This window comes from Arthroderma uncinatum (genome assembly GCF_011692745.1).
Source record: "Arthroderma uncinatum strain CBS 119779 chromosome Unknown scaffold1, whole genome shotgun sequence".
Taxonomy (NCBI): domain Eukaryota; kingdom Fungi; phylum Ascomycota; class Eurotiomycetes; order Onygenales; family Arthrodermataceae; genus Arthroderma; species Arthroderma uncinatum.
Window position 1 is genome coordinate 1,983,449 of NW_022983863.1, and position 27,209 is coordinate 2,010,657.

The window sequence follows — 27,209 nt, forward strand, 5'->3', positions numbered from 1 at the left end:
TCTCAGACACTATTAAAGGACATGTTCTTGTCCTAGATGGTTTCCTGGTTAAATCCGTCCGTCAACTAGGGGCCAAATACAAGGTCTTCCGCAGTTGGCCCAAGGCAACCCATACAATACTCCAATATCAACTTGTTATTCCAATATATTTTGAGAATGACGGACGACCAGTATACGTCTAGCATAGTATATTGCCCTATAGTAGCATATTCCGGGGTTGCAGGTCTGTATACAGTCCAAAGGAGTCATGGTATTCGAAAGAGATGCTTGCCGTGGTTATATTAGACGAACGGATCAAATGGTTACTGCACTATCTCTTCAAGTGACTGTTGAAGACCATTCTACCACGATGAGCCCAAGTAGTAGCTCATAATGTCTAGGTAGTGAATGCCCTAAGGACTAAATTGTTATAAAGAACGAGTCTTAGTTAAAGAACGAGTCTTAGTTAAAGAACGAGTCTTAGTTAAAGAACGAGTCGTAGGTAAAGAACGAGTCTAAAGAGCCAAGTTAAAGACACCCCTTACTCTCCTGAGACCGCCGTCGCTTGCAAGGATACCCTTCACGGATTCTCGAACCATCACTAAAATAGCTGGGGTAGCGATGCACTGATATATTTCCATGACCGCCGGGATCACTGTCTCCAGGGTTGCTGGAGTATGCTCGTCGGGGATAAACGCTGTCTCTCATACAACAGACACAGTATCAGACTCAGGACTCAGGAGTCGACGTAGGGCGCCACAGACTCCCCTTAAAAACAGGCTGTAGCCCTTAACGGCGACTCCAAGCGTCCTGGACGCTCATCTCGGCTCCTGACACAGCGTCTAGAAGATATAAAAACTGTTTACGGTGGTCGATTTCAGTTGGGGCCAAGGAGCTGCGGCCCACTGTTCCCTAAGGGTCGCGAGGTACCTGCGCTGGCTAACAGTTTGCTAGTGTTTGCAAGTACCTGCGCACCGGGACAACCCAAGTCCACAACTTTCACGACTCCAAGCTCCAGCGCATCCTTCGCTCCGACCTGCTATCTCCAGAGCATCAAAACCGCCTCCCGTACGCCATACACCCTCACCGATCACCCGGATATCGCCCACCGCGCACCATCGAAGCCCGTCGCTACACACTCCCAGCGCAACTTGGCTTGCCAGGGGGCCTACCTACATGTGACCAACCGCCTCCAGTCCATCCAGTAACAACCAGACATCTCGAGCCGCTCTCGCCTTAGGCGCGCAAGGAAGATGAGCTCGAGCGGGGGCGATGCGAAGCTGTTCGCGAGAGTACGTTGCATTCCTGTTGATATCTTGCCCGCAGATACCCTCTCAGGCCTCTCTCCTCTTGCTATCCTCCCTCCAATGCCCTGACAACCCCCCTATACATGCCATATCTATCCTTCGACGGTAGTGCGCTGCCACTATCACCACCGGCACGATGATGACCCTTCAGTATGGAACGGCCAGGGCGTTTGCTCCAAAAGCTAACACTGTCCAGGGCAAGGTCAGCGAGCTCCGCATGGAGCTGCAGGGCGGTGGCAAGAAGGACAAGAACCATTCCGCAAAGAAGATTACGCTGAAGAAGATTGTCGCCAATATGACCATGAGCAATAACGATATGATCGGCCTGTTCCCGGACGTCATCGGCTGCATGACCATACCGAGTCTCGAGATAAAGAAAATGTACGTCCGGCCGGCCGGGAGGATGCTGGATGCCAGCAGAAAGGGGGGTTCCGCTGAATAGAGAGGAAAAAACTAACGGTGGCAGGTGTTTCCTATTTCTCGTCAATTACTCTCGAACGAAGCCGGAGGTAGCGTTGAAGGCGTTGCCGCTGCTCCTTAATGTACGTCTGTCCCTCTACATTCCTATATATATTGAGGCAGCGGCACTGACAACGAGATAGGACATGAGCGATAGCAACCCATTGATCCGAGCCCTGGCCCTCCGAACGATATCATACATCCACGTGCGAGACTTCGTCGAGGCAACCGTCCAGCCATTGAAACACTTAATGTCTGATGCAGACCCGTACGTCCGTAAGACAGCTGCGTTTGCAGTCGCCAAACTATACGATCATGATAGAAGGCTGGTCGAATCATCGGACCTGATCGAGCGGTTGAACAACATGCTTCAGGACGAGAATCCAACGGTCGTCTCGAGTGCATTGGCTGCGTTGGTAGACGTATGGGAGCGGAGTGAATCCATTACCTTGACAATTGACTATACGAATGCGTCCAAGATCATCTCTATCTTGCCAGATTGCTCCGAGTACGTGATCATATTCTCTTAATGCTCTGTCTGGATGGTATAGTCTAATACGCTTGCAGGTGGTGCCAAACATACATACTTGAGGCATTGATGGCCTATGTTCCCCGAGAATCCTCGGAGGCACTCCTTCTCGCCGAACGAGTAGCGCCACGTCTCTCACATTCCAACTCCTCCGTCGTTTTAACATGTATTCGTGTCATTCTCTACTTCATGAACTACATTGCCGACGAAAAACAGGTCACGTCTCTATCTAGGAAGCTTTCTCCACCACTCGTCACGCTGTTATCTAAGGGGCCGGAAGTACAGTATCTGGCTCTGCGAAATGCGATTTTGATATTACAGAAACGGCCCGAGGTGCTGCGGAATGACATCCGAGTGTTCTTCTGCAAATATAATGACCCTATTTATGTCAAAGTGACCAAGTTAGAGTTGATCTTTATGCTGGCTTCGAAAGATAATATCTCGGTGGTTTTGACCGAGCTTCGAGAGTGAGTGGGCCACCTTAATGTTTGTTGACAGTTCTCTAACCTTTGCTCCAGGTATGCTACTGAGATCGACGTTCATTTCGTACGAAAGGCTGTGCGGGCAATTGGAAAGCTGGCTATCAAAATAGAATCTGCATCTAGACAATGTATCGAGACATTGCTCGAACTTGTCAACGCCAAGATCCCATATATCGTACAGGAAGCAACGGTTGTGATCCGGAACATCTTCAGAAAATACCCCAACCAGTATGAATCAATTATCAGCACTGTCATTCAGAACATTGATGAGTTGGATGAGCCAGAAGCCAAGGCAGCCGTTATATGGATTATTGGCCAGTATGCGGACAGAATCGATAACTCCGACGCATTCCTACAGGATTACCTGGCTACCTTCCACGATGAACCCGTGGAAGTGCAGCTAGCCCTTCTCACGGCTACCGTCAAACTATTCATCCAACGTCCTACAAAGGGTCAACAGCTGGTTCCGCAGGTTTTAAAATGGTGCACTGAGGAGACGGATGACCCCGATCTTCGTGATAGGGGCTTCATGTACTGGCGTCTTCTCTCCACTGATCCAGAAACAGCCAGGAAAATCGTCATGGGCGAAAAGCCACCCATCTCAGCCGATAGGGAGAAACTAGACCCGAAGACCCTTGAGGAGCTATGTCTTAATGTCGGCACTCTTGCAACTGTTTACCTCAAGCCTGTCCAGCAGGTCTTCCGCCTTGCGAGGCCAAAACGGCTCGCCCCAAGTCCTGCTCTCCAACAGTCTACGTACGAAGACTCTTCCGATGCACCATTCTACATTCCCCTAGCTACCCTCCTATCGCCTGGTCAGGGCGATTCTGATCCGAACGCTCAACACCTGGCAGGAACCCCAGGTATGGCGCAGAAACCAGACATCAGCGCCGCTGTAAATGCTGCAGATGTCTACTTCGCTGGAATAGGGAACGGTCAAATGGCTGCCATGAGCCTGAGTGGCGGCGGTGTGCAGGGCGGTGATATGGTAGGAACCGCACCAGAGAGTCAGTATATCGTCAGCCAGAATCAACAGCAGGTGTATCAGCATAATATGGGCGGTCCTACCGGGGAGCTTCTTCTTATATGATCTGGGTTTGAATCCAAGTCAAAAGGCACGAATACCAGTGCAAGAGCTGGATAGTGCGGGAAGATGATTTGTTTGAGCAAGCGATCATTTGGATTAATGCATCATTTTCTTGGGGTGTGTTTATGTATTTGTGTATAGTGGAGTTTTGGGAGGATTGAGGTAGATAATCTTTGCAATGTGTATAGCTCCTAAATAGGTAAAAGAGGAATATTGATTCCGCCTGATGAAAATATAGCTGTCTTTGACTCTTTTGAAATCGGACATCGGACGAATGCTGGAAAAAGATAACTTTCATAAATATTAAGGAATCCGATTTCATTTACATGGTATTCCGGCTTCGTTTCCTCTTCACACAAACAAATTTCGTGATTCAAAAAAGTTGCTGGCTCGATTATACTCGAGGGACAAAGGCAGAAATGTAAATCGTAGCGTATAGCGTTGGAGCATGAGTGAGCGAGTTGATGGAAGTCCAGTTCTGGCTAGAACTTAGGCCTTGTGCTGTCCATCCCAACCAACCCATGAACGAGGCATGACTCTCCAAACACGACATTCACCACTCTTCAAATCTCCCAATTTGTAGCTCTCTACTTTCGCCTTCTTGCTCTCCCTACCTTGTTCCCAGGCTCGTACCTTTTTCTTCGTCCCATCCCAATCAGATACGATTCCTGCATGGTCTGGTTTCCCTACTTCGGCTGAGTATTTCTGATGCATTGTGCCGCGGTGGCCTTGGAAACGACAGTTGCGGAATGTGATTATATCACCGGGACGGATCTCATCAAATTGCTGGACAGAGGCGTTGGCAAGGTTGGCATAAACTAGAGCACCATAGCTGCGGACGCCGACGGGGAGAAGAGCATCCTTGAACGGAATAAGGAGTGCTTGGATGAGAGCATGAGGTGTGCCGTCGCCAATGGTGGTGTTTTGTTTTGAGGCAATTGATTCAGAAATACGAGCACCGAATTGGGTGTGGGCGTCTTCTAGTTGATCTTGACGGAGTCGTGGTGGTGGTGGCTCGTGACGTTGTTCCAGCACTACATCGACGGGGTTTTTGGCATCGAATTGCGCGGATACAACGGTTTGAGAGTAGTCCATAAATAGAAGATAAACGTCCTTTGATATGGTAACTTTACCGCCGCGTTTATTCGTTGATGATTCCTCAATTTCAAAGAGGATGTCTCGTCGGCCCTGGAATACTGGAGGTGGTGTATTCGGTTGAGTCCACCAGAGAGAAGTGGAAGCAAGATCTACATCGTTTGCAATGTATCCTTGATCAATGGAGGGGCGAGAAACATCCATGGACCTACGTGTTGTTGTTTGGCCTCTTAATAGATCAGCAGAACTCCGGGATGGGCGTGACGGCTGGGGAGAAGACATTGGCTGTTGAGATGGCTGATCGTATGATTCCTCCTCTTCCGTCTCTTTTATTTGGGGTTCGCCTCGGTCCTCCTGGGCGACAACACTAGGTCCTACATCGTACCTATACGGGTCATATCCTTCCTCACGCCCTTGTTGACGGGTATCTTCTTCTTGCGTGTACATCTTTGGAGCAGGAACTGGAGGTGGCGGGACCCTCGGCATATCGACAGACCTCCGTGCTGCCTTTGGAGGTTGGCCAGGTGGAGGAGGGGGTGGTGCTGAACGGGGAGCAGATGTCGAAGGAGCAGTTTGCGGGATCGGTGGTCTTGTTTCTATCGGGCTCCTTGGTGAATGGGGACTGAAAGAGTCGGCTAGCGTCCCTTCATCTACACTAGAATCTCGTGCATGCGCCTTGAGGGCATCTTTGTGTTTGGCCCCAGAAGCTATGTCCGTATCATAGTCGCCTTCGTACTCGGTCACTTCTTCCTCACTATCACTACCTAATGGCTGAGTTGGTGTTCGTGCACTCATCCTACTGTCAGATGTAGATTTGCGCGAGATTGGGCCTGTTGGTGGAGGAGGTGGTGGGGGGCGAGTTTGAGCGGATGATGGTACTGGGGGAGCCGACGGAGGTGGAGGAGGTGGATGGCTCTGCCGTCGCCCTGGCCCTAGCACGGGAGACGATATAGGAGATGCACCCATGGTTTGGTCTATCGACTGGCGTGCACTCCTGGATGCTTCATGTCCTGGGAAGTATGATTCATTATCGCCTTTGTCAAGCCCTACCGGAGAGGACACAATGTCTTCCTCGGTTTTGGCCCCAAGAGAAGGAGAAGTCATGATTCCTTGCAGAGGTGGTGGAACAGGTCGACCTAGTGAACGTTAGAGCAGAAGATGAGTAGAAAGAGGAACGGCGTAGCTTACTTTCTGGAGGAGGAGGTGGTGGTGGTAGAGCATGGGTTACTGGAGGCGCAGGTACTGGCCGTCCTGACGTGAATGCATTAGTTACGTTTTTGACAATTTAGGGGAGTATAGAGCTATACCATGTGGTGTGACCGGTTCTTCACTGCCCTCTTCGGGAGCCTCTTCTGAACCAGCTGGGGAGGCTTGAGAAACATTTTGAGGTTCACTATGTTCTTCTGGCACCACTGTTGGGCTTTTGGGTGATTCTTCCCGTTTTCTGGGATGCATCCCCGGAAGACCCATAACCTGAATAGGAGGAGCATATGCCTGGGGCTCTGGTTGTTGTTCTACGGCTCCTGCATCCGCTGACGGGGTTTTTGGTTTTCTATATCCGCCAGTGGGCATTCCTGGTAGACCAGATGGCGCACCGAACATTCCCATCATTCCCATTCCGCCACTAAGTTTGGCCATTCGATCACGAATCTCCATTCTCCGCTTGATCTCTGGATCCATCTCAACTTCCTCTTGCTCCTCGCTTGCTTCTTCCTCGGACTCATTTTCATCACGGTTGGTTTCATCGTCAGGCCGTGTCTGATACCTTGGCTCAGGTGATTTCTCTTCAGGATCCTCTTTGCTGGTCGAAGTTTCACTCGCCTCCTCCGTATCACCAGCCGCGGAATTGTCAGCGTCATTAGTATCGCTTGTAAGTTCTCTGGCGGGTGGTAGGACAGAAGCTCGGTGCTTATGTTGACTGCTTTCCTCGGCTGGGCCGCTTGTAGTTGATGACTCCTTTGCTGTTTCCGAAGTCTCAGTTCTCTGCAGCTCTACTCCCACCGTTGACTCGGGCTGTTCGGTAGGCTCTTGTGGTTCCGGTCGTTTCTTTGCTGGTTTCTTCGGTTTCTCCTTTTTCTGGGCAGCCTCGGCATGTCGAGCAGCCTGCTCTAGCTGCTGTTTCTGTAAAAGAGCAATTCTTTCTTTAAGACTTGTTGGCTTTGGTTGGTCTTCCTCTACAGCCCCGGTGGTGTCCGCGACTTCAGAACGGATCGGCAATGAAGTCTCCTGACTAACACGCTCTGCAGGTTCCTCTCTCCTGTAAGTCTGGGGTGGTTCAACTGGTGGAGGAACGTAAGCATTTTTACTTGGTGGTGGTGCAACGAATGGCTTCTTAACAAAAGAGCTTGATAGGTTAGCGTTAGGGTTGAAAGGCGTTATCGGTGCCGCAGATGGCTTGTTAAAGGCAGCAATTCGATCTCTAAACGAGCCAACGGCAGGTTTCTCAGCAACTGCCGGAGGTGGAGCTTTTTTGGCGGGGGCTTCAACAGGTGCTGCTGGCGGAGGTGGTACGGCCTTTTGAGAGGGAGGAGGACTCAAAGGAGGCGACGATAGAGCAACAGGGCTTTTGACTGCCTCGGATGGGGCGGGGATGCTCTGTCTGACCGATTCATCCGCAGCTCCCAGATCAACACTCTTCTTCTGCACGTCCTCTTGCGGAATATCGGCAGGGGGCTGCTCAGGCGCCATGGGCGGGGATTGAGGAACGGTTTCGGATTCCTTCCGGGTCCTCGTCGGTCTCGTAGGCCGTGGAGGAGCTGGAGGCTCGTACTTTTCGACAAAATTCCTAGGGAAAATGCCCTCTTGTTTGGCGCCCGCATCGTCGGTATAATTGCCGTAATACCAATCAGCATCCTCCTCCTCCGTTACCGTGATGATCTGCCCAATTGAGAATTTAAGGTCATCTTCATGTTCCGAGGTGTATTCGAACACTGCTTTGACCGTGAAAGGTACCGCGGGCATTTGGGAGGCTGGTATCGAATCTATAAGAGTATCGAGGGACGTATAAACGGTCGAGCGCAACGGCGGCTCCAGGTACGACGGGTCAACTGTATTGCGACCAGATTTAAACCAAGCAATAGCAGAGCGCAAAAAGAGAGTATCAGACGGCTGGAGTCCGCTATGGCTTCAATTCCGAGTCCGACAGAATGAAAGATGACGTGGTATGTAGCTAGAGCATCTGAGCAAGCTGCGCGGCGGGCTGTGTTAGTAATGAGATGTCAACACAAGTCAACGGAGGAGAGCAGAGTGCACGATCTTACAGGTGGTAAAGCAAGCTGTAAAGTCTATAGCGCTATCTCCTTCACGAATACAGGCCGTTGAGTAACGACGAGCTCAGGGCCGGGAAGCGTGGAGTTGGTGAAGTTGCCTGGAGGGAGGAGAGAGAGAGAGCGCCAACACTTAATAAGGTGGTTGTGGCTTGTATACAGACGCCGCCACGTCCAACCCCACACCCGCACAACATTCAACATGCACTGCTCGCGGTCTACGGGCTTGACACTGACGATAAAGAGGGCTCCTCTGGGCTAGCGACTGGGATAGAGCGCTTGTCTATTGCCTGCCCGTCCAGGATTGCATATTTACGAACCGTTTGGCCGAAGCTATGGCGGCCGGAGGCGCTCATAACGACTCGGCCCTCAAGACGTCGATACAAGCTGTTCACGCCTCATCCGCGCCAGCCTCGACGCGATCGAGGCCTGAATCCTCTCAGTATCGCGGGAAAGGGTCCCCAGATCCCCGGCATATGTCCATTGCGCTTCACCATGCGCGCCAGATCCAGAACCGTAAAGAGCTGGAGCTCCTTATACTCTCACATATAGAAACGCTCATGGAACTACCTACAGCAAAGGATGCTACGGCTGATTCTCCCTCTGCTGAAGACGTGTCGACATTTTTCTCAGCGTTGGCCTGCTTCCAGCCATCGGACTACGATAACTTGATCCAGGAACGCAACATCGACGGTAGCTGTGGTTATACCTTATGTCCTAAGCCGCGGAGGAAGGATAACTCTAGAGGTGGCTACCGGATCGTATGGGGTTCAAAGGGAAGCGGTCCTGGAGGCCGTGGCAAAGAGATGAAAGTAGTGCAGAAAGAGAAGCTGGAGATGTGGTGTTCTGACGAGTGTGCTGAGCGAGCAATGTATCTCAAGGTCCAGCTCAGTGAGAGGCCAGCCTCTGAAAGGATGGGGAACGGGAACAGGAACTTTGTGATTCTAGACGAGGCCCGACGGGCTGAGTCGTCAGGGTCGCACACCGAACAGGCCGGTGATAGCATGAGAGGAATGGAGGAAAGCGTCCAGGGACCTGCGCTCCAGGGGAACTCGGGCTATATCCAGGATCATCTATCTCGAGAGCTACAGGAGCTGACAATGCAAGATCGAGGGGCTCCGTCGATAAATCCTCACAGTCAGGGCAATCCTGCCTCACATCAGGCAGCGGGTTTACTCGCATCGGTTGTTGAGAGAGACACTGATAGTTTAAGGCACCCGGAAGCTCCTATTCCCCAGGCCGACAGCGCAGGCGGAGGCTCAGTGGAAGGCTTTCATCCCAGGAGTGACATACAGTTCAGAAACTGGGACGTCCCCGATCGAGATGGGGATGGAGACGAGGATATGCATGATTTATTACCACAGATATGAGATCGCGCTTACATGTATTGGTTTATTCTGGCGTTGTTGGGCTGAACGCAATATACCCGAGGCTTTTGTGTGCGCTGATGGCGAACTATGGCGTCTTTCAAGCATTTCTTTTTGCAATTTCACATTGGGCGGTTGCGATACTTACCATAATAAACGAACATCATCTTGCCGCCTTAAAGGGCCGAGACATGTAGTATAGATTACTACGGCTGGGGAAACAGTTTTTTTTGGCAATCAAGCTTCATCCCGAGGGAATCCGCGACACCTTGTATTTGGAAATTTTTTTATATTAGAAATTGGCACCCTAGGCTTGAACTTGTTTTGAACAAATGCCTGGATAATTTGACCCAAATTCCCACCACCGCATAACTCCTGCCATTTTGAAGGAATCGATTTAGCGACGGTCGCCGTATCGTCGTCCGTCGGTGTTCTGGGTTTGCTGAGCAACTGGGACCACGTTGACCTTGAGGGCATCGAACTGGAGAGGGAAGCATGTCAGAAAATTGCCAATACTATATTCCAAGCTTGGGGGTGCAAACTTACTCCGAGGCTCTTGAGGAGGTCCTTGGTATCGGCGTCAACGTCGAGCTGACCACTCTCGGTCTGAGAGATGTCAAGGGCGGAGATCTCTGGGACGTATTGATCCTTGCGCTCACGCTCCTCTTCTTGCAGCTTGAAGGAGATACCGCGGACTGGACCACGCTGGATACGCTTCATCAAATGGGTCGTGTAGCCAGCAATCTATCGAAAAACCGTTTTCGAATTAGAATTGCAGATTCGGAAATTGTATGATTCATGGTATTCTTGGAGGCCTACCTTGTTGCGAAGACGCTTGGAGGAAATGATAGCGATCTCATCGCAGATACGCTTGTTGGTCTCGAAATCGAGAGTGAGCTTGGGGTAGTATCGCTCAATGATGCTCTTGGCGGATTTCTTAACGGTCTGTCCAGATCAAAGCAGTTTCGTCAGTTCTCGATCAAGAGAAGATACAGCCGAATGACCACCTACCTTTGTCCTAACGCGACCCATGTTGGCGGTGTTGATGTGCTGAACTGCGGTTGATGAAGTGACAGTTGGTTCAGTCGAGTAAATGTTCGTGATGCTTTTTTGATAAGTGGAAGTTCGCTTAGGGCTGGTATATGCACGTGACTATATTGATTACATAATCTCAGGCCTCGATTCAGGTGGAAGAAGGAAGTAATTTGGTATGTTGAAGCATGGCTAAAACGTAGTAAATTGTATATCTTGACTGGAAATAAAAATACACTTGTATACAGCGGGAGATCAAAGGCAGACACTCGTTCACGAATTCTCGTCGAGGCGGGAGAAAGACGCCCTGCTGGTGACGAATGAGGGCAGAGCTTTGGTTGCTTCCTTCACCCCATATAGGGCCTTTGCCGAAGACGTTGCGCCGTCGACACGGAGTATCACCTTGCCATTCGCATCTACCATAGCTCTGTCCACCTTAACCCACCATTTCGAGCCACCGGGCAGATCTGGATCAAACTGGAGCGATCCATTCTGGCGGTCGAATTCCCTAGATGCTGAAGGGCCAATGTCGTCTGTGACAAAACCGGCGACACCAACTATGCTCTTGGCTGATCCTCCTCTACCGCGTCCTCTCGCGCGCAACACTCGGGCTTGGACCGGACGAGGGTCTCGCTGGGGACCTGCAACGGGATGGTTGTCGATATGCGATTTGGTGCGCAGATAACTTATTCCCGCAGAAGGATGGGTTCTGGGAGGCCCATCTCGTGCATACTGAGGTGACGCTACGTCTGACGGGCCCCCGATCCAGTTGTGTAGGTGAATTCGTCGATCGGGAACCTTGGGCGGAGTAGCCAGGTCGAGGAACCTGTTGATTTCGGGGCCAAGGCTTGTAGGGTCGGCACGAAGGGCCAAAAGAGCGGTTTCGAATTCGGCATCGCTCATTTCTTTCGGGATATCAGAGTCCTCCAACACCTTGCCCTCGTCCATCAACCGTCTCCTTGCTTGCAAAGCCTTGTTTTCTGTGATAACCTCACGGAGCCTCTGTAGGAACTCCGGCTTCTGCTTTCGTACTTTCTTCAGGTACCTTTGGAATTCGACTTCTGTCATACCAGCTAACCATGGTCCCTTGAACCTGTACCTCAACTTTTTCCCGGAGCTTTGATCTTCGGTTATTGTTATGTTATCATTTGAGCTTTCGAACACGCTGGTGTGACGGCTGCCTGACAATGTCAGGCTATTATGGACCGTCGAGGATACCGGAAGACTTAGCTCCTGATACTTTTGAAGGGTGAGGGCATGATCGTTGGCTGGGTGGAAGTCGGTGATATGCTCGTAGGTATCAAGGCGGTTGATTCGAACCAGGGGGTTGGAAGAGCTGTTGGTGGTAGATTTGGCTGGTAGGGGCCGCTTCAAACCCCAATCGCCTCTCACCAGAGAAGACAGAGGTGTCTCGATCGTAGCCTTCGTTGGATAGGGGAGTGTCGCCGAGTCCGACTCGCTGCAAAAAATGGATGTCGGCGCTGGAGGTGGAGGAGCGAGAGAGGAAGGGAGCGCAAACAGGCGAGACTTGCGCAGAAGATTCGTGGCAGGCGATATCCTACCCGCCATGGCTTCGACTGTGGCAGCTGTCGCCTTCCAATTGCCCAAACGCAGCGTTATTCTCGGCGTTGCCTGTGTCGCCGTCCAAGGTCTCTTGTTTCGCAATACATGAAGATTTTCCTTCTTGCCCAAGAGATTAAAAAGCTGACTTTCACGTGACTATTTCTGCTTACTAATTTCCCCAAGCGTTATCTACAACCTCCAAACGGGTCGCCATCACAAGACAGCAAGCAACGAAACAGCAGTTCTCCGGCAGCTGACGGGAGAAGTGATCGCGAGGGATATGAATCGTGCTGTCTGCTTGGTTATTGTACTGGGATGCTGAATGCGGCCCATGATTTGCTTATCGGAGCTAGTTGTGTTGCCGGCTTTCCTGACTTGATATCAAAACATGGCCCAAGTTACCCAAGCTGCAGATGCAACCCAAAGACTCTTTCAGGAGCTCAAGTCCAAGAGCGAAGATACTCGGAATCGAGCTGCCACCGAGCTGTACGATAATATCATTGCAGCCTCCCGAGGTAAGACGGCCAATCTCGCATCTGCGTCGAGGAATCCTATGCTAATCTACCTCTCCCCAACCGGCAGAGCTTCCGCAGGACAAGTTCCTCGACCATTATAACAGCATAAACCAGCGTATCGCACAACTTATCGTAACTGGAAATGATGCGAATGAAAAAATTGGCGGCTTACTCGTTCTCGACCGCTTGATCGAATTTGATGGCGTGGACACCGCACAGAAGACCACTCGATTTGCTAGCTACTTACGGAGCGCGTTAAGAAGCAATGACAACTCGGTTTTACTCTTCGCGGCCGGATGCCTCGGACATCTGGCCAAGCCAGGCGGCGCGTTGACGGCAGAACTAGTTGAAAGCGAGATACAGTCTGCGCTAGAATGGCTGCAGACGGAGCGCCAGGAAAACAGGCGCTTTGCCGCTGTTCTGGTCATCCAAGAACTCGCTAAGGGGTCTCCAACACTGCTATACGGGTTTATTCCGCAAGTTTTTGACCTCATATGGGTCGCGTTGCGGGACCCGAAGGTAGTCATTCGAGAGACCGCCGCAGAGGCTGTCAGCGAATGCTTCGAAATAATTGCGGCTAGAGATAGCTTGGTTCGGTCACAGTGGTTTTCGAGGATATATGAGGAGTCATTGTCAGGCCTGCGATCGAACAACGTGGACTGGATTCACGGCTCCCTTCTTACGCTTAAAGAGCTACTCTTAAAAGGGGCGATGTTCATGAACGAGCATTATCATAACACATGCGAACTCGTACTGCGGCTGAAGGACCACCGTGACCCCAAGATTCGCGCTCAGATTGTGCTTACCATACCCGTTCTCGCCTCTTACGCCCCCCTCGACTTTACAAATACATACCTCCATAAATTCATGATATACCTCCAAGCACAGCTGAAACGCGATAAGGAGAGAAATACTGCGTTCGTTGCTATTGGGAAAATTGCAAGCGCTGTTGGCCATGCTATCGGGCAGTTCCTTGATGGAATCATCATATATATCCGTGAGGGTTTGGCCTTGAAAGCGTAAGTGATCCCTGACCTACTTAACAGATTGTGCCCAAGCTAAGATGAATTATAGACGAAATCGTGCTGCTGTTAATGAAGGGCCAATGTTCGAGTGCATCAGCATGCTCTCCCTCGCCGTTGGACAGACCCTCAGCAAATACATGGAATCATTGCTTGACCCGATCTTTGCTTGTGGCCTAAGTAAATCCCTTACCCAGGCGCTTGTGGATATGGCGCACTATATCCCACCCATTAGAGCCACTATCCAAGAAAAGTTGTTGGACATGCTTAGTATTGTCCTATGTGGAACGCCGTTCAGGCCCCTAGGGTGCCCAGAGAGTCGGCTACCTCCTATACCTTCTTTTGCAAAGGACTTCGGCTCTTTGCCACAAGACCGAAGCGACAGCGAAATCGCTCTCGCGTTGCATACACTTGGCAGCTTTGATTTCTCAGGTAAGTAATCCCAGGCCAAGGGGAATTGGAAGCGATCTATTAACTTCGTTAGGTCATGTTTTGAACGAGTTTGTTCGTGACGTTGCTATCAAATTTGTTGATAACGACAGCCCGGAAATCCGAAAGGCATCCGCTTTGACGTGCTGTCAGCTCTTTGTACATGATCCAATTATTAACCAGACAAGCGCTCACTCGATCCAGGTCGTTAGCGAGGTCATCGATAAACTATTGTCCGTTGGAGTGGGAGACCCCGACCCCGACATCCGACGCAACGTGCTATTCTCTCTTGATAAGAAATTCGACCGCCACTTGGCCAAACCAGAAAATGTTCGATGTTTGTTCCTTGCGGTTAATGATGAGATGTTCCCAGTACGAGAAGCAGCAATCAGTATCATTGGCCGCCTGTCGAGTGTCAATCCCGCCTACGTATTCCCACCTTTGAGGAAGTTGCTCGTCAACTTGTTGACTGGCCTCAGCTTCGCGACGACCTCGCGACAAAAAGAGGAGAGTGCTCAACTGATCAGTCTCTTCGTATCGAATGCCACGAAGCTTATCCGCTCTTATGTTGACCCAATCATTACAACATTACTGCCTAAGATGTCAGACGGAAATGCTGCAGTAGAAGCCACCACGCTTAAAGCTATTGGAGAGCTGGCAACCATAGGCGGCGAGGATATGAAACAGTACCTCCCGCAACTCATGCCAATCATCCTGGACTCCCTGCAAGATCTCTCCTCCCAAGCCAAGAGAGAAGCGGCTTTGAAGACTCTTGGTCAACTAGCGAGTAATGCCGGATATGTCATCGAACCGTACAAGGAATACCCGCAGCTTCTCTCTATTCTCATCAACATCATCAAGACGGAGCAGACTGGAGGTCTACGAAAAGAGACCATCAAACTCATTGGAATATTAGGCGCCCTCGACCCATATAAGGATCAGGTAATATTTCATATATTTCTATATTGATAGTAACATACTAACTGTATTACAGCAAATCAGCGAAACGTCCCCTGATGTTCACTTTGTCAATGAAATCCAAACGGTTTCCGACGTGTCCCTCATCATGCAAGGCCTCACCCCCTCCAACGAAGAGTACTATCCCACCGTTGTCATCAATACCCTTCTCCAAAACGTTCTGCGGGAGAGCTCTCTTGCCCAATATCATTCCGCTGTCATTGATGCAATTGTTACGATGTTCAAAACCCTCGGACTCAAATGTGTTCCATTTTTAGGGCAAATAATACCCGCATTTATATCCGTCATCAGGAGCACGCCTATCAGCCGACTTGAAACATACTTTAACCAGTTGGCCATCTTGGTGACAATTGTTAAACAACATATTCGTGCATTCCTTCCCGAAATAATTGAAGTCATTCGCGACTACTGGGGTTCTCCCTACCCTGTGCAATGTACGATACTATCCTTGGTGGAGGCAGTTGCCAAATCGTTGGAGGGCGAATTCAAAAAGTATCTCGCAGCACTTGTGCCCTTGATGCTGGACACTATCGAGAAAGACAACTCCGTCAGACGACAACCTTCTGAGAGAATCCTTCACACCTTTCTAATTTTCGGCTCGAGTGCCGAGGAATATATGCATCGCATTGTCCCAGCCATTGTCAAACTCTTCGACAAAACGCAAAATCCACCCAATATCCGAAAATGCGCCATTGAAACACTGGCAAAGCTCTCGAGGCAGGTCAACGTATCCGACTTCTCGTCACTTATGATACATCCATTGTCCAGGGTTATAAATAACGCCGAAAGACCACTCAGACAGACTGCATTAGATTGCATTTGTACGCTCATATTTCAACTTGGCCAGGATTTCAATAATTATGTCCCCCTTATCAACAAGGTTCTCAAATTTAACCAGATTCACCACCACAATTACCACATCCTTGTTTCAAAACTACAGAAAGGAGACCCGTTACCGCAGGACCTCAACCCCAATGAACATCATAGCAACCTCGTGGAGGACTCGGCATTTGCGGATGTAGGCCAGAAGAAAATCTTTGTTAACCAGCAACATCTTAAAAATGCGTGGGATGCCACACAAAAGTCTACTCGCGAGGACTGGCAGGAATGGATTCGACGTTTCAGTGTCGAGCTCCTCAAAGAGTCCCCGTCTCATGCCCTTCGTGCCTGTGCAAGTTTAGCTGGTATCTACCAGCCACTTGCGAAAGATCTTTTCAACGCTGCTTTTGTTTCCTGCTGGACAGAGTTGTACCATCAATACCAGGAGGAGCTGGTTCATTCAATCGACTTAGCTCTAACTTCTCAAAATATCCCTCCAGAAATCCTACAAATACTCCTCAACCTAGCCGAGTTCATGGAGCACGATGACAAAGCTCTACCAATTGATATCCGAACCCTTGGTAAATACGCCGGTAAATGCCACGCATTTGCTAAAGCGCTACATTACAAGGAGTTAGAGTTTGAGCAAGATCAAAATTCTAGCGCCGTGGAGGCGCTGATCAGCATCAATAATCACCTTCAACAATCCGATGCCGCAATCGGTATTCTCCGCAAAGCTCAAGCATACCGAGACGTGGAGTTAAAGGAGACATGGTTTGTGAAGCTTCAACGATGGGAAGAAGCGTTAGCTGCCTATAAGAGACGAGAATTAATAGATCCCGATTCTTTCGAGGTTACCATGGGAAAGATGCGATGTCTTCATGCGCTTGGAGAATGGAAAATGCTTTCAGATCTTGCACAGGAGAAGTGGAATCAAGCTTCAAACGAGCATCGCAAGGCAATTGCACCACTGGCCGCAGCGGCCGCATGGGGAAGGGGCCAATGGGAACTTATGGATTCCTACATCGGAGTTATGAAAGATCAATCACCAGATCGTTCATTCTTCGGAGCCATTCTCTCTCTTCACCGCAACCAATTTGAGGAGGCATCGGCGCTCATTGAAAAGGCCAGAAACGGCTTAGACACCGAACTTTCTGCTTTGTTAGGCGAATCATACAACAGAGCTTACAACGTTGTTGTTCGCGTCCAGATGCTTGCGGAGCTGGAGGAGATAATAACATATAAGCGCAGCGTGGATGACCCTGAGAAGCAGGAAGCAATGAGAATAACGTGGAATAAGCGACTTCTGGGCTGCCAACAAAATGTTGAGGTGTGGCAGCGCATGCTCAAAGTCAGGGCCCTTGTTATCACTCCGCGTGAGAATCTCGATATGTGGATTAAATTCGTCAACCTTTGCCGTAAATCAAACCGAATGGGATTGGCAGAGCGTTCTCTCAGTGCACTCGAGTCGGTAGAGACATCTGAGGGTGGCATCCCGCCTGAAGTGACATATGCACGTCTCAAGTTTAACTGGGCGTCAGGACGTCAGGCTGAAGCCCTCCAAGCACTAGAAGAATTTACTATCTCACTCACGGAATCCTACGGGCGATATAACTCGATTCTCGCCACTAATGACGAGCACAACTCTGCCGAAGGGCCATCACTAACGAATGGCATCACTGACTCTAACCATGCAGATGCTGGCTTCTCGAAGCAACATCTCGGGGATGCCAATAAGTTCCGACGGCTCCTGGCGAAGAGCCATCTCAAGCAAGGTGAATGGCAGACCGTGTTGCAACGTGGTGACTGGAGATCTGACGGTGTCCGCGATGTCCTGAACTCATACTCTGCAGCCACCCAATACAATCGCGATTCTTACAAGGCGTGGCATGCATGGGCTCTGGCGAATTTCGAAGTTGTTAACTCCTTAACGTCACAACCAGACCGGGACGCTCCCCAACACATCATTCTTGAACATGTTATGCCCGCAATACGCGGATTCTTCCGTTCAATTGCTCTTCTTTCTTCAAGCACATTGCAAGATGCCCTTAGACTACTTACTCTTTGGTTTACCCATGGCGGCGACGGAGAAGTCAATGCTGTTGTCGTTGAAGGTTTTTCAACTGTGAGCATTGACACATGGCTCGAAGTCACTCCCCAGCTCATAGCCCGCATCAATCAACCCAATCCCCGAGTTCGTGCCGCGGTGCATCGTTTATTAGCGGAGATGGGCAAAGCGCACCCGCAGGCGCTTGTTTACCCATTGACTGTCGCAACGAAGTCCAACGTGGTCCGGCGGTCCCAGTCCGCTCTGAGCATCATGGACAGCATGAGAGCGCATAGCGCACGGTTGGTTGAACAGGCTGAGGTTGTGAGTGGTGAACTGGTGCGTGTTGCGGTATTATGGCATGAACTGTGGTATGATGCCTTAGAAGAAGCGTCCAGGCTCTTCTTCACCGACCATGACGTGGAGGGTATGTTGTCGACGCTTGCCCCCCTCCATGATATGCTGGATAAGGGCGCAGAAACCCTGCGTGAAGTATCCTTTGCTCAAGCCTTCGGTCGGGACTTAGCTGAGGCAAAACACTTCTGCAACTTATATCGTGAAACTGGGGAGATGGGAGATCTCAACCAAGCGTGGGACCTATACTACAACGTATTCCGCAAAATCTCCCGACAAGTGACACAGATTAAATCGCTTGATCTGAAATACATTTCTCCTAAACTCAAGGACGTGGTTGACCTTGATCTCGCTATTCCCGGCACATATCAAAGCGGTAGGCCCGTTATCCGAATTCAGAGTTTCGATAGCGTTGCAGTGGTGGTTCAAACAAAGAAGAAACCAAGAAAGATGATAATCAGAGGAAGTGATGGAAGTTCATACATGTATGCGCTCAAGGGTCACGAAGATATTCGACAAGACGAGCGAGTTATGCAGCTGTTCGGTCTGGTCAACACACTTCTAGACAACGACAGCGAATGTTTCAAACGTCACTTGACGATTCGAAGGTTCCCTGCAATCCCACTCTCTCAGAACTCAGGATTGATTGGATGGTGCTACAATACCGATACGCTACATGCGCTCATCAAAGAATACCGCGAGAGCCGCCGCATTCTACTCAATATCGAGCACCGGATTATGCTTCAGATGGCACCTGACTATGATAACTTAACGCTAATGCAAAAAGTGGAAGTGTTTGGCTATGCAATGGACAATACTACCGGCAAAGACCTGTACCGCGTGTTATGGCTGAAGAGTAAGAGCTCTGAATCATGGCTTGATCGACGCACCAATTACACTCGCTCACTCGGCGTCATGTCGATGGTCGGGTATATTCTTGGTTTGGGTGATCGACATCCTTCAAACTTGCTACTTGATAGAATTACCGGGAAGATAATACATATCGATTTCGGCGATTGTTTCGAGATTGCGATGCATCGTGAGAAGTATCCAGAACGGGTACCCTTCCGGCTGACCCGTATGCTTACATTCGCAATGGAGGTCAGCAACATCGAGGGTAGTTTCCATATCACCTGTGAGGCGGTTATGCGTGTTATTCGCGAAAACAAGGAGTCTCTAATGGCTGTTCTTGAAGCCGTAAGTTCTATTTTTTTTTCCCGCTTCTTTATACTAACCTTCAACAATTAAGTTACTAACTTTCCTTGACAGTTTATCCATGACCCATTGATCAATTGGCGTCTTGGTGCCCGCGAATCACCCGCTCGACTTTCTATCGTGGATCGACATCCGCCCACGGAAGCTAACTTGGGCAACCCTATTCAGCCGAGTACCTTCTCCCGTCGTCGCCCATCAATTCTCGATGGTGGCATTCTAGATGCCCAGCAGGGCATCCCTAACGAAGGACGTGAAGTGCAGAATGCCCGAGCCCTTCAAGTGCTTGGAAGAGTCAAGGAGAAGTTGACTGGCCGCGACTTCAGAACGCCTGAGGAACTCAACGTTAGCGACCAGGTCGACAAGCTTCTAGTCCAAGCCACGAGTGTAGAAAACCTGTGCCAGCATTACATTGGATGGTGCAGCTTTTGGTAGCATCCCACCATCTGTAGAGAGAATCTTTTTCATGATCGGTTCCTGCGCACCAGATTTTCTCCCCCAGCTCTAGCTTTTAGTGGCTCACATCCTCCCAAACGCTCTTAACTATTTACCTCTGGTACTATATCTTTTGACGAATTTCATAGTAACGATCTGCTTGGGGTTGATTCCTTACGTTCGTCCTCCTCCATGTTTTACTATACACGCGACCCTTTTTTTTGCTACTTCTACTTGTTTTCGTTTCTGCTTGTCCATAGATCTAATCCTAGCAATACCTGTCATATCCTCCCCTAGATTACTCCTATAATTCCTATCGTTCTCTGCTTGATATCCAGTATAATCTGCGGCTAAGGAAGAGAATAGCCGAGGCCCGCGCTAAAGTCACATGTAAAAAGCGCTTCTGGTGACGTCGAGGTCGCAGTCGAGATAAACGTCGTAAACATCAAGTCGAGACATGGAACTCGCTTCGTGGTCAAACGCCTTCGTTTTATGCGGATTATCATAGAATAGTCGCGACCATGGCCTCAAATGCTGATCCAGAGGCGCAACGCAGTCCCGCTGACCCGCGGCTGAAGGCCCGCAGAACCGTCTTGCAGCTTCTCTGCTCTGGCGACGAGTATCGCTTTCTCCATGAATGCGCCATCCAGAAACTCCCCCAATCTATACAAGATAGAACCTACTCGCCCGCTACTTACAATGGCATCGTTAAGTCAAAGGACAAATACACCACAGCGGCATTACGCTCCTCAATCCGAGTGTTTTTACTAACACGCGTGGGGATGAAACTCCTGGACTTCATCACCCAGCGAATCCTCGGAAAAGGGGCACCGTACGTTGAAAGAATATTATTTAGAGGCAGTTTGTGGAATATAGCTAATGTATTCGAATAATAGAGCCTCGCCGAAGGTGCCATTTCGCGATTCTCCGGCTTTCCGGCTCCCCCTCTCCTTATCCTTGATGCTATTATTCCACCGGCTATTATATCGCTTTTTCTACCGATTGCGTGCGAACTTGCGAACAGATAACGCCCGACTCTTCCGCGAAAGGAATCCGCGTATATCAAAAGCGCTGATGTCGAAATATGCGCCTGCCATAGGCGCCAGTTTGGCTGGTTTCCTTCTCGGGGGTTACCCGCAAAGCCAGCTCCGTCTTACGCTAGCTATCTACACGTCGACCAGAAGCTTAGAAGTCCTGTATAATACTTTAGTGGAGAAGGGATGGTTCGCTTTTCGGCCATGGTGGTTCGGCAGTTGGCTGCTCATGCCACTTTCCATGGCCCAGCTCTTCCATGCGTTTATATTTGATAGGGAAGCTACACCAGCGGTAGGTCGTCAGGACGGATCAGAAATCTTTGACGAGTTGGAGGCTAACGCTGTATCGTTCCAGTGGTTTGGAAAACTCATCCTGCAGTTTACTCCAGAGTATATAAAGCAACGCCCTGCTGGGCTCCCAGCGAATGTGGCTTGGCCAGAGCCATTTGAGACTGTCGATGCATTGGCGAAAATAGCCGAATTAAAGTGGCCGTATGACATCTCCAGCTTCACTTTCGAGATCATTAAACTGACTTGTGCTCTATCGTAGGCCATTCACGTCTCCCATACTTCACCCAACTGTTTCAGGCACGCTTCCTGCTGCCGTTCAGTCCATGTCCCCCATCACATCTCCCGCCCACCCAGCAATAGCTTCACTCTCCTGCGCACTACTTCACCCAAAATCTCCTTCTTGTTTAACTGCATTCATACATCAAGCCCTCCTTTCTGTTCCACCCCTCACTCGTTCTCTTACCAAAGTTTACTTGGCCCTCTCACTTCTCAAGATCAAATCGTTCCTCACAGAACCCATCACCTCAACTAACCTACTGTGCCGGAAAATACTCGCTGCCACGGCCATTTTGTGCTCGTCGATCGGCGCTGCATGGGGAAGTGTTTGTCTCTTCAACGCCATTTTACCACGAAAGCTGCTTCCAACTCAACGATTCTACCTCAGTGGTGCGATTAGTGGTCTGCCATTTGCAGTGCTCTGCGGGTCTGGCTACCGAGCTCACTTCCTCTATTTATTCCGACAAGCTGTTGAGTCTGCCTGGAAAACCGGGGTTAAGCGTGGTCTCTGGCGCGGCTATAGAGGCGGAGACTTGTGGGTAATTGTGGCCTCATGGGCGCTTTTGGGGGTGTTATTAGAAAGAAACCCCGAGAATGTCGCCGATCGAGGATTCAGGAAAGCATTGACATGGATGAGAGGTGACGGCTATATCGACTTGGTTGAACGCCGCGCGAAGAAAAACAAAAAGGTTTCGGTCGAGTAAATGATGCTATCTTGCATCTGCAAATGACCTACTTGTACATGATATTTCAAATACTTGCATTAAAGATTCTATCGCACATGATGAGGAACAGTTTCATTGGATTCTAGCACATTTGCGTAGGCTTTACCCCTAATTCCATCGACAGAGCTTGCCCACTAACGACCGACCTTCGACATAATTAGATAAGAGAATAGGCGCCGATACCTTTCTATACATTGAATGACGACATAACCTAAAGCAGGAACAATAATACCCAAAAAATCACCCTTGTTGCCTGATTACAACACCTCGTTTTATATAGGGAAACTCTCCATATCCCGCGCCACTAATACAAGATAAACTAATGATAAACTAAACTATTGGCAGTAATTAAATGACTTCCACAACCATATCTATATTTTGTCTTACAACAACAACAACAACAACAACAACAACAAAATACTCGATGCTTTAAGAAATTAAACCTATGAGGGTGGCAGTTTCCAGATGTAAAAATCAGTAGGAAATAGTGGTTTAAATACTAAATTGACGTCATCTCCAAGTTCCGGCTCCTCAGATTTTATCATTCATTATATGACTTGAAAAAGATCCTTCACCCTCAGTCTGCTTTGATAGCTTATTAAGTGAACAGGCGCTTTGTCTACCACTATAAATTATCTTGCACAAAGCGTTTAACTAAGTGTTTAAACAGCTTATCAAGCATCAAACTTCTAGCCTATTATTCCGCTGGTTGCCTGGCACAGTTGTGACTTTTATCAACTACCACATAATACATACCTAGTGCTAGGATACCCTTGACCCCAAACAGCTCCGAAGGAGCTTCTATATCAACAAGCGATTGTAAGTCCCCATCGTCAAATGTACTCGAAGAGTAGCTGACCTGCTGAGAGTCTTCGTATAGACTCGCTCCGCCAGCCAACCATGGAAAATATCAAGCCAGAAACATTACGAAAGAAGCTGGAAAGGCCATCCAGCATGGCGGCCAAGTGGAAATTAATGCCCAAAGGCTGGAAACCCCCAGAGATTCATGTTGACCCCAAATACGAAAGACTAGGCTTGCCTGGATTCTTCGATGAATACTATATCTTCTTCTACGGGACGTTGATGGACAAGAACATGCTCGCTAAAGTCCTTGACATGTCTCCTGACAGTGAGAGGCTGAATTTACGACCGGCCCGAATTGATGGCTATCACACAAAACTCTGGGGGCCATACCCGGCGCTTCGACACGGCCCCGATTTTGGTCATTTTGTTGAGGGCATGGCGTTTGAGGTGCATAACCAAGCTGAGGTGGACCGGTTATGTGCCTATGAAACTGATAAATACCTGATAGACGCCTGCGCAATTGAGTTTCTTGATATTGAGAATTCGAGGATGCAGAAGGTATTTGGTAAAACTTTTGTGTGGAATGGGAGCCCCGAAGAGTTAACTGAAGGGAAATACAATCCAAGCATGAGCAGTTAATCCAGGGTATGATCACTCTTCACTCAGCTGGGGGTTAGAATTGGTTGGTGTTTGGACCTACTGGTTTTCACTGGGAAATTCGTACATTTGTGTATTCACTTTCGAAAAAAAGTCCATTCCAGTTTGTATTTATTCACTTTTAAACCGAAGAAGCCCATTATATCTGCGGCCATATTTCCTTCCTCCTCCTCTTCTTCCTCCTCCTCCTTCTATTTCTTCATTCTTCAAAGTAATTCAAGCTCAAACTCAGTTTTCATCCTCCACTCAAAAACCTACCTTCATCGCCTATTACATTACTCTACCCTCACCACCTGTCCCAGCGATGGCAGATTCATATAAGATTGGTATCGAGATAGAAATTCTCCTTACTCCAAACAGCCACGCTCCGCTGTCGGTAGAAGCGTTTGCGCAGACGCTGGTATCAAAATACCACGAGTTTCCCAGTCGAATCCATTCTATACACTGTGACCTGGACCTGCTCCCCTATGACGGTCCTAATAGTCTTTCAGAGTGGAGCATAGTCGAGGATTGTTCTCTAGATACGGACAACTCGCAACAATGTATGCCTCAATCCTTTCCCTTGTTGCCAGCTTTTGCAATTTCTAACCACTTAGTAGCTGCCTTTGAGTTAACATCTCCAGTAATGGAATACTCGAGGCCGACATGGAAAACGTCGGTCCGTTCAGTCTTCGATTCATTGAGCGCATATAACTTCCTCATTCCTGTGGCTTCCACGTTCATATAAGCCGGAAGGAAGCCGCCTGGACCTTAGAGGATCTTAAGCGCATATCTCGCGCCATCATTTACTTCGAATCCTCTATCGAGCTCGTTGTTCCCGAGCATCGTCGGGGGAGTATATGGGGGAAGAACAATCGCAGCGACAACTACCAGCTCGAAGGATTGTCTGATGTGCAAGCTTATAGCCGGGTTGACGCTTGCACAACCAATGAAGAACTAGTCCAGCTTATGAATTGCGGTAGCAACAGGAACTATGGCTGGAATTTCACCGGCCTGTTAGATGGTGATAACTTCACCATCGAGTTCCGTCGCGGCCCCGGTCTCACTCGTGAGATCGACGCTTTTCGATGGGTAGAATTTGTCGTTCGTTTTGTGAACAGTGCCAGAAAGACTGGGAATCAGGGGCCACTTACCACATACCGCCGGGATGTTTCTGGGTTGCGCAACTTTTTGTCCGCCCATGCCACTCCTGGTGGCTACGCAGAACTCGTTGACCCCTTTTTCGCTGGCAAGACAGTTTTCCTGGAACCGAGGAAGGTTGGACAGTTAACCGCCATACAAACTGCGAAGGTCATGGCAAAGAACGCTGAAAAGGACAGGAGGAATCTCATCTGGAAGAAATGGATGGGCGCTTGAGGTGAATACCTCGCCGATATTCACTGGGTAGTATTTTCCGGATTTCGACTCCTGAAACAATTCCCTTTCAAGCAGGATAAAACTTTTCATGGTTTCCAAGCCATTGGCCGGAAATGGTGCTGATCGAAAGGGGTCTTTCTAATTGAGCACTCTGGGCATCGCAGAGTCAACGCGATAAAAGTGATAGAATACCGATTAGAAGAACAACTGGACCATCTGGCACTGAGTGCTATTCAACTACCCCAGCCGTCGCAACCGTTGTCTAAAACTGAACTCTTCGTTCGTGGTAAAAAGAAAGCTTTGCAGCTGGTCAATATTTAAACGGCTATTTGAATACGAACCAGCTAGCCTCAGAATTAGATAATCTTCGGAGTATCCTATCCTTCACGGCCTCATGAGTCACGGCGTGCTCCTTGGAAGCCATGCCCCCACGATTCTCTGCGGTCGTAGAACAGCTAAGATAAGGAAGAGAGCGTTCATCCCTCCAACTACCACTTTGAAGCCTGAAGTCTACGTATTCAAAATGGAATTTGACCCTGTGTTAACGTGGGACCGGCTTGCCGAATCTTGGGATGCAGCGATGGGAACTGAAGGCAACGATTACTTCACCGTTATCGAACTCCCCGCCTTAGAGCGTATGGTGCAGCCGAAACCTGGTGATCGTGCTTTGGATCTCGCGACTGGAAACGGCCTTGTAGCTCACTGGTTAGCTCAGAAAGGCGCCAGCGTCCTCGCGACGGATGGAAGCCCAGCTATGATCGTACACGCCCAAGCCCGACAGGCAATGAGGTTCAAGGGCATTGAAGTAGAGTCTTTGGTAGCATACGGAGTTCTTGATGTGACAAATCCGCTACACTTCGAAGAGCTTATCTCGTCAGATAGGGGGGTGAGATTCTCTAGCTCATATATCCTGCGTGTCTTGTCAGCGTCATCTTACCCCAGAGATCAAAAGATGAAGATTTAGTGGAAATCGAACCCAATTCACTGACTTCCTAGGGGCCCTTTGATATCATTACCATGAATATGGCAATCATGGACGTCTCTACCTTGGAGCATCTTGCCAATGCATTGCCTAGGCTTCTGAAAAACGGTGGCGGCCGGTGAGTCCGTAGGGGCCCCGGAAGAAACAGTGACAGTGATTGATATATCGCTCCAGCTTTGTTGCAACATTGCTGCATCCTCTCTTCACCTGTGGAGTAACGAGATCAGTTGAATATAGCGACAACCCCAAATCGGGCCGAGAGGAAGCTGTTTATACCTTGAAGATGAGCAAGTATCTGCACGTACCGCCCTCAAAGGGCGTTGCAACCCAGTCCCAGCCTCATTCCCAGGTAATCAAATAACTACCTTCATAAATTTCCTTTGCTCTAGAAAGCTAAGGTCCCGATCAACGCAGCTATATTTCCACCGTCCAATCCACGAACTATTCTCTCCCTTTTTCCGAGCAGGCTTGATCCTCGATGCTCTAGAAGAGCCTAACTTTGACGAGGCATATACCAAAGCAAACGACTTGAAGCTAGGATCACTCCGTCAGTTCACACAGTTTCCAAAGCTGTTGGCTTTCAGATTAAAACGTGCCTGAGCCTTTTTTATATAGATCAGAGCTGTCCGTCTTAGTCAGCAACTGGCGGCCTAGATAAACATCAACTTTCATCTTCGTGTTTGAAAATATAAAATACTCCTCTGCCAGCTTTATCATGTATCGTGCATTGTACTAGAGGTTATTGAAAGAATTGCCCTATTGCTTCCGGGTATTACGGCGAGCCTCACCGCCACAGAGCTAGCTCCGGAGGAAATGTCCCAGCCGAAACTGAGATTCGGATCAGCCTCAAAACCTACCTGCCCGTATTCTTGGAGATGAACGCCGGGGGGTTGTGGTATTTCGGGGTCATACAGTTGTGTCATGAGATAATGATTCCAGCTGCTCGTCCCCATTTTCCCCGGGGGGCCGGACAGGAGACCCAACGATATGGCTATTGCTACTTCCTTGTCCTCACACCCAATGGGCGGGAGATGCAAGCGGGATACGAGAGAGGCAGTAGTCGAGAACTGCTCTGCCATCGAGCTAAGGTCGTGTCGATAACTAGCT

The 27,209-nt window shown here is 49.3% G+C and overlaps 10 protein-coding genes across 10 annotated transcripts; 7 read left to right on the plus strand and 3 right to left on the minus strand.

The window, feature by feature from the left end:
* Window positions 1–1,232: 1,232 nt before the first annotated feature.
* On the plus strand, window positions 1,233–3,846 carry GIQ15_00622 (adaptor protein complex AP-1; the record flags this gene model as incomplete). The annotated part of the gene is made up of 6 exons (XM_033548039.1): window positions 1,233–1,271; window positions 1,483–1,667; window positions 1,753–1,828; window positions 1,889–2,253; window positions 2,313–2,741; window positions 2,793–3,846. 6 exons carry the CDS (start codon window positions 1,233–1,235, stop codon window positions 3,844–3,846), a joined length of 2,148 nt encoding a protein of 715 aa, XP_033408990.1.
* Window positions 3,847–4,332: 486 nt separating this feature from the next.
* Window positions 4,333–7,899, minus strand: GIQ15_00623 (SH3 domain-containing protein; the record flags this gene model as incomplete). The annotated part of the gene is made up of 3 exons (XM_033548040.1): window positions 4,333–6,074; window positions 6,127–6,189; window positions 6,246–7,899. 3 exons carry the CDS (start codon window positions 7,897–7,899, stop codon window positions 4,333–4,335), a joined length of 3,459 nt encoding a protein of 1,152 aa, XP_033408991.1.
* A 640-nt stretch (window positions 7,900–8,539) lies between these two features.
* On the plus strand, window positions 8,540–9,574 carry GIQ15_00624 (DUF408 domain-containing protein; the record flags this gene model as incomplete). Its single annotated transcript, XM_033548041.1, has 1 exon — window positions 8,540–9,574. One exon carries the CDS (start codon window positions 8,540–8,542, stop codon window positions 9,572–9,574), a length of 1,035 nt encoding a protein of 344 aa, XP_033408992.1.
* A 394-nt stretch (window positions 9,575–9,968) lies between these two features.
* GIQ15_00625 (40S ribosomal protein S17) lies at window positions 9,969–10,603 on the minus strand (the record flags this gene model as incomplete). The annotated part of the gene is made up of 4 exons (XM_033548042.1): window positions 9,969–10,052; window positions 10,118–10,315; window positions 10,391–10,516; window positions 10,583–10,603. The coding sequence occupies 4 exons, from the start codon at window positions 10,601–10,603 to the stop codon at window positions 9,969–9,971; spliced, it is 429 nt and encodes a 142-aa protein (XP_033408993.1).
* Window positions 10,604–10,876: 273 nt separating this feature from the next.
* On the minus strand, window positions 10,877–12,172 carry GIQ15_00626 (uncharacterized protein; the record flags this gene model as incomplete). The annotated part of the gene is made up of 1 exon (XM_033548043.1): window positions 10,877–12,172. The coding sequence occupies one exon, from the start codon at window positions 12,170–12,172 to the stop codon at window positions 10,877–10,879; it is 1,296 nt and encodes a 431-aa protein (XP_033408994.1).
* Window positions 12,173–12,554: 382 nt separating this feature from the next.
* On the plus strand, window positions 12,555–19,977 carry GIQ15_00627 (phosphatidylinositol 3-kinase tor2; the record flags this gene model as incomplete). Its single annotated transcript, XM_033548044.1, has 6 exons — window positions 12,555–12,681; window positions 12,749–13,700; window positions 13,756–14,135; window positions 14,188–15,074; window positions 15,127–19,527; window positions 19,600–19,977. The coding sequence occupies 6 exons, from the start codon at window positions 12,555–12,557 to the stop codon at window positions 19,975–19,977; spliced, it is 7,125 nt and encodes a 2,374-aa protein (XP_033408995.1).
* A 521-nt stretch (window positions 19,978–20,498) lies between these two features.
* Window positions 20,499–22,282, plus strand: GIQ15_00628 (uncharacterized protein; the record flags this gene model as incomplete). Its single annotated transcript, XM_033548045.1, has 3 exons — window positions 20,499–20,809; window positions 20,874–21,503; window positions 21,562–22,282. 3 exons carry the CDS (start codon window positions 20,499–20,501, stop codon window positions 22,280–22,282), a joined length of 1,662 nt encoding a protein of 553 aa, XP_033408996.1.
* A 921-nt stretch (window positions 22,283–23,203) lies between these two features.
* GIQ15_00629 (uncharacterized protein) lies at window positions 23,204–23,746 on the plus strand (the record flags this gene model as incomplete). The annotated part of the gene is made up of 1 exon (XM_033548046.1): window positions 23,204–23,746. The coding sequence occupies one exon, from the start codon at window positions 23,204–23,206 to the stop codon at window positions 23,744–23,746; it is 543 nt and encodes a 180-aa protein (XP_033408997.1).
* A 322-nt stretch (window positions 23,747–24,068) lies between these two features.
* On the plus strand, window positions 24,069–25,120 carry GIQ15_00630 (uncharacterized protein; the record flags this gene model as incomplete). Its single annotated transcript, XM_033548047.1, has 3 exons — window positions 24,069–24,306; window positions 24,364–24,422; window positions 24,500–25,120. The coding sequence occupies 3 exons, from the start codon at window positions 24,069–24,071 to the stop codon at window positions 25,118–25,120; spliced, it is 918 nt and encodes a 305-aa protein (XP_033408998.1).
* A 523-nt stretch (window positions 25,121–25,643) lies between these two features.
* GIQ15_00631 (uncharacterized protein) lies at window positions 25,644–26,702 on the plus strand (the record flags this gene model as incomplete). Its single annotated transcript, XM_033548048.1, has 4 exons — window positions 25,644–26,006; window positions 26,117–26,220; window positions 26,277–26,451; window positions 26,517–26,702. The coding sequence occupies 4 exons, from the start codon at window positions 25,644–25,646 to the stop codon at window positions 26,700–26,702; spliced, it is 828 nt and encodes a 275-aa protein (XP_033408999.1).
* Between the last annotated feature and the right edge of the window lie 507 nt (window positions 26,703–27,209).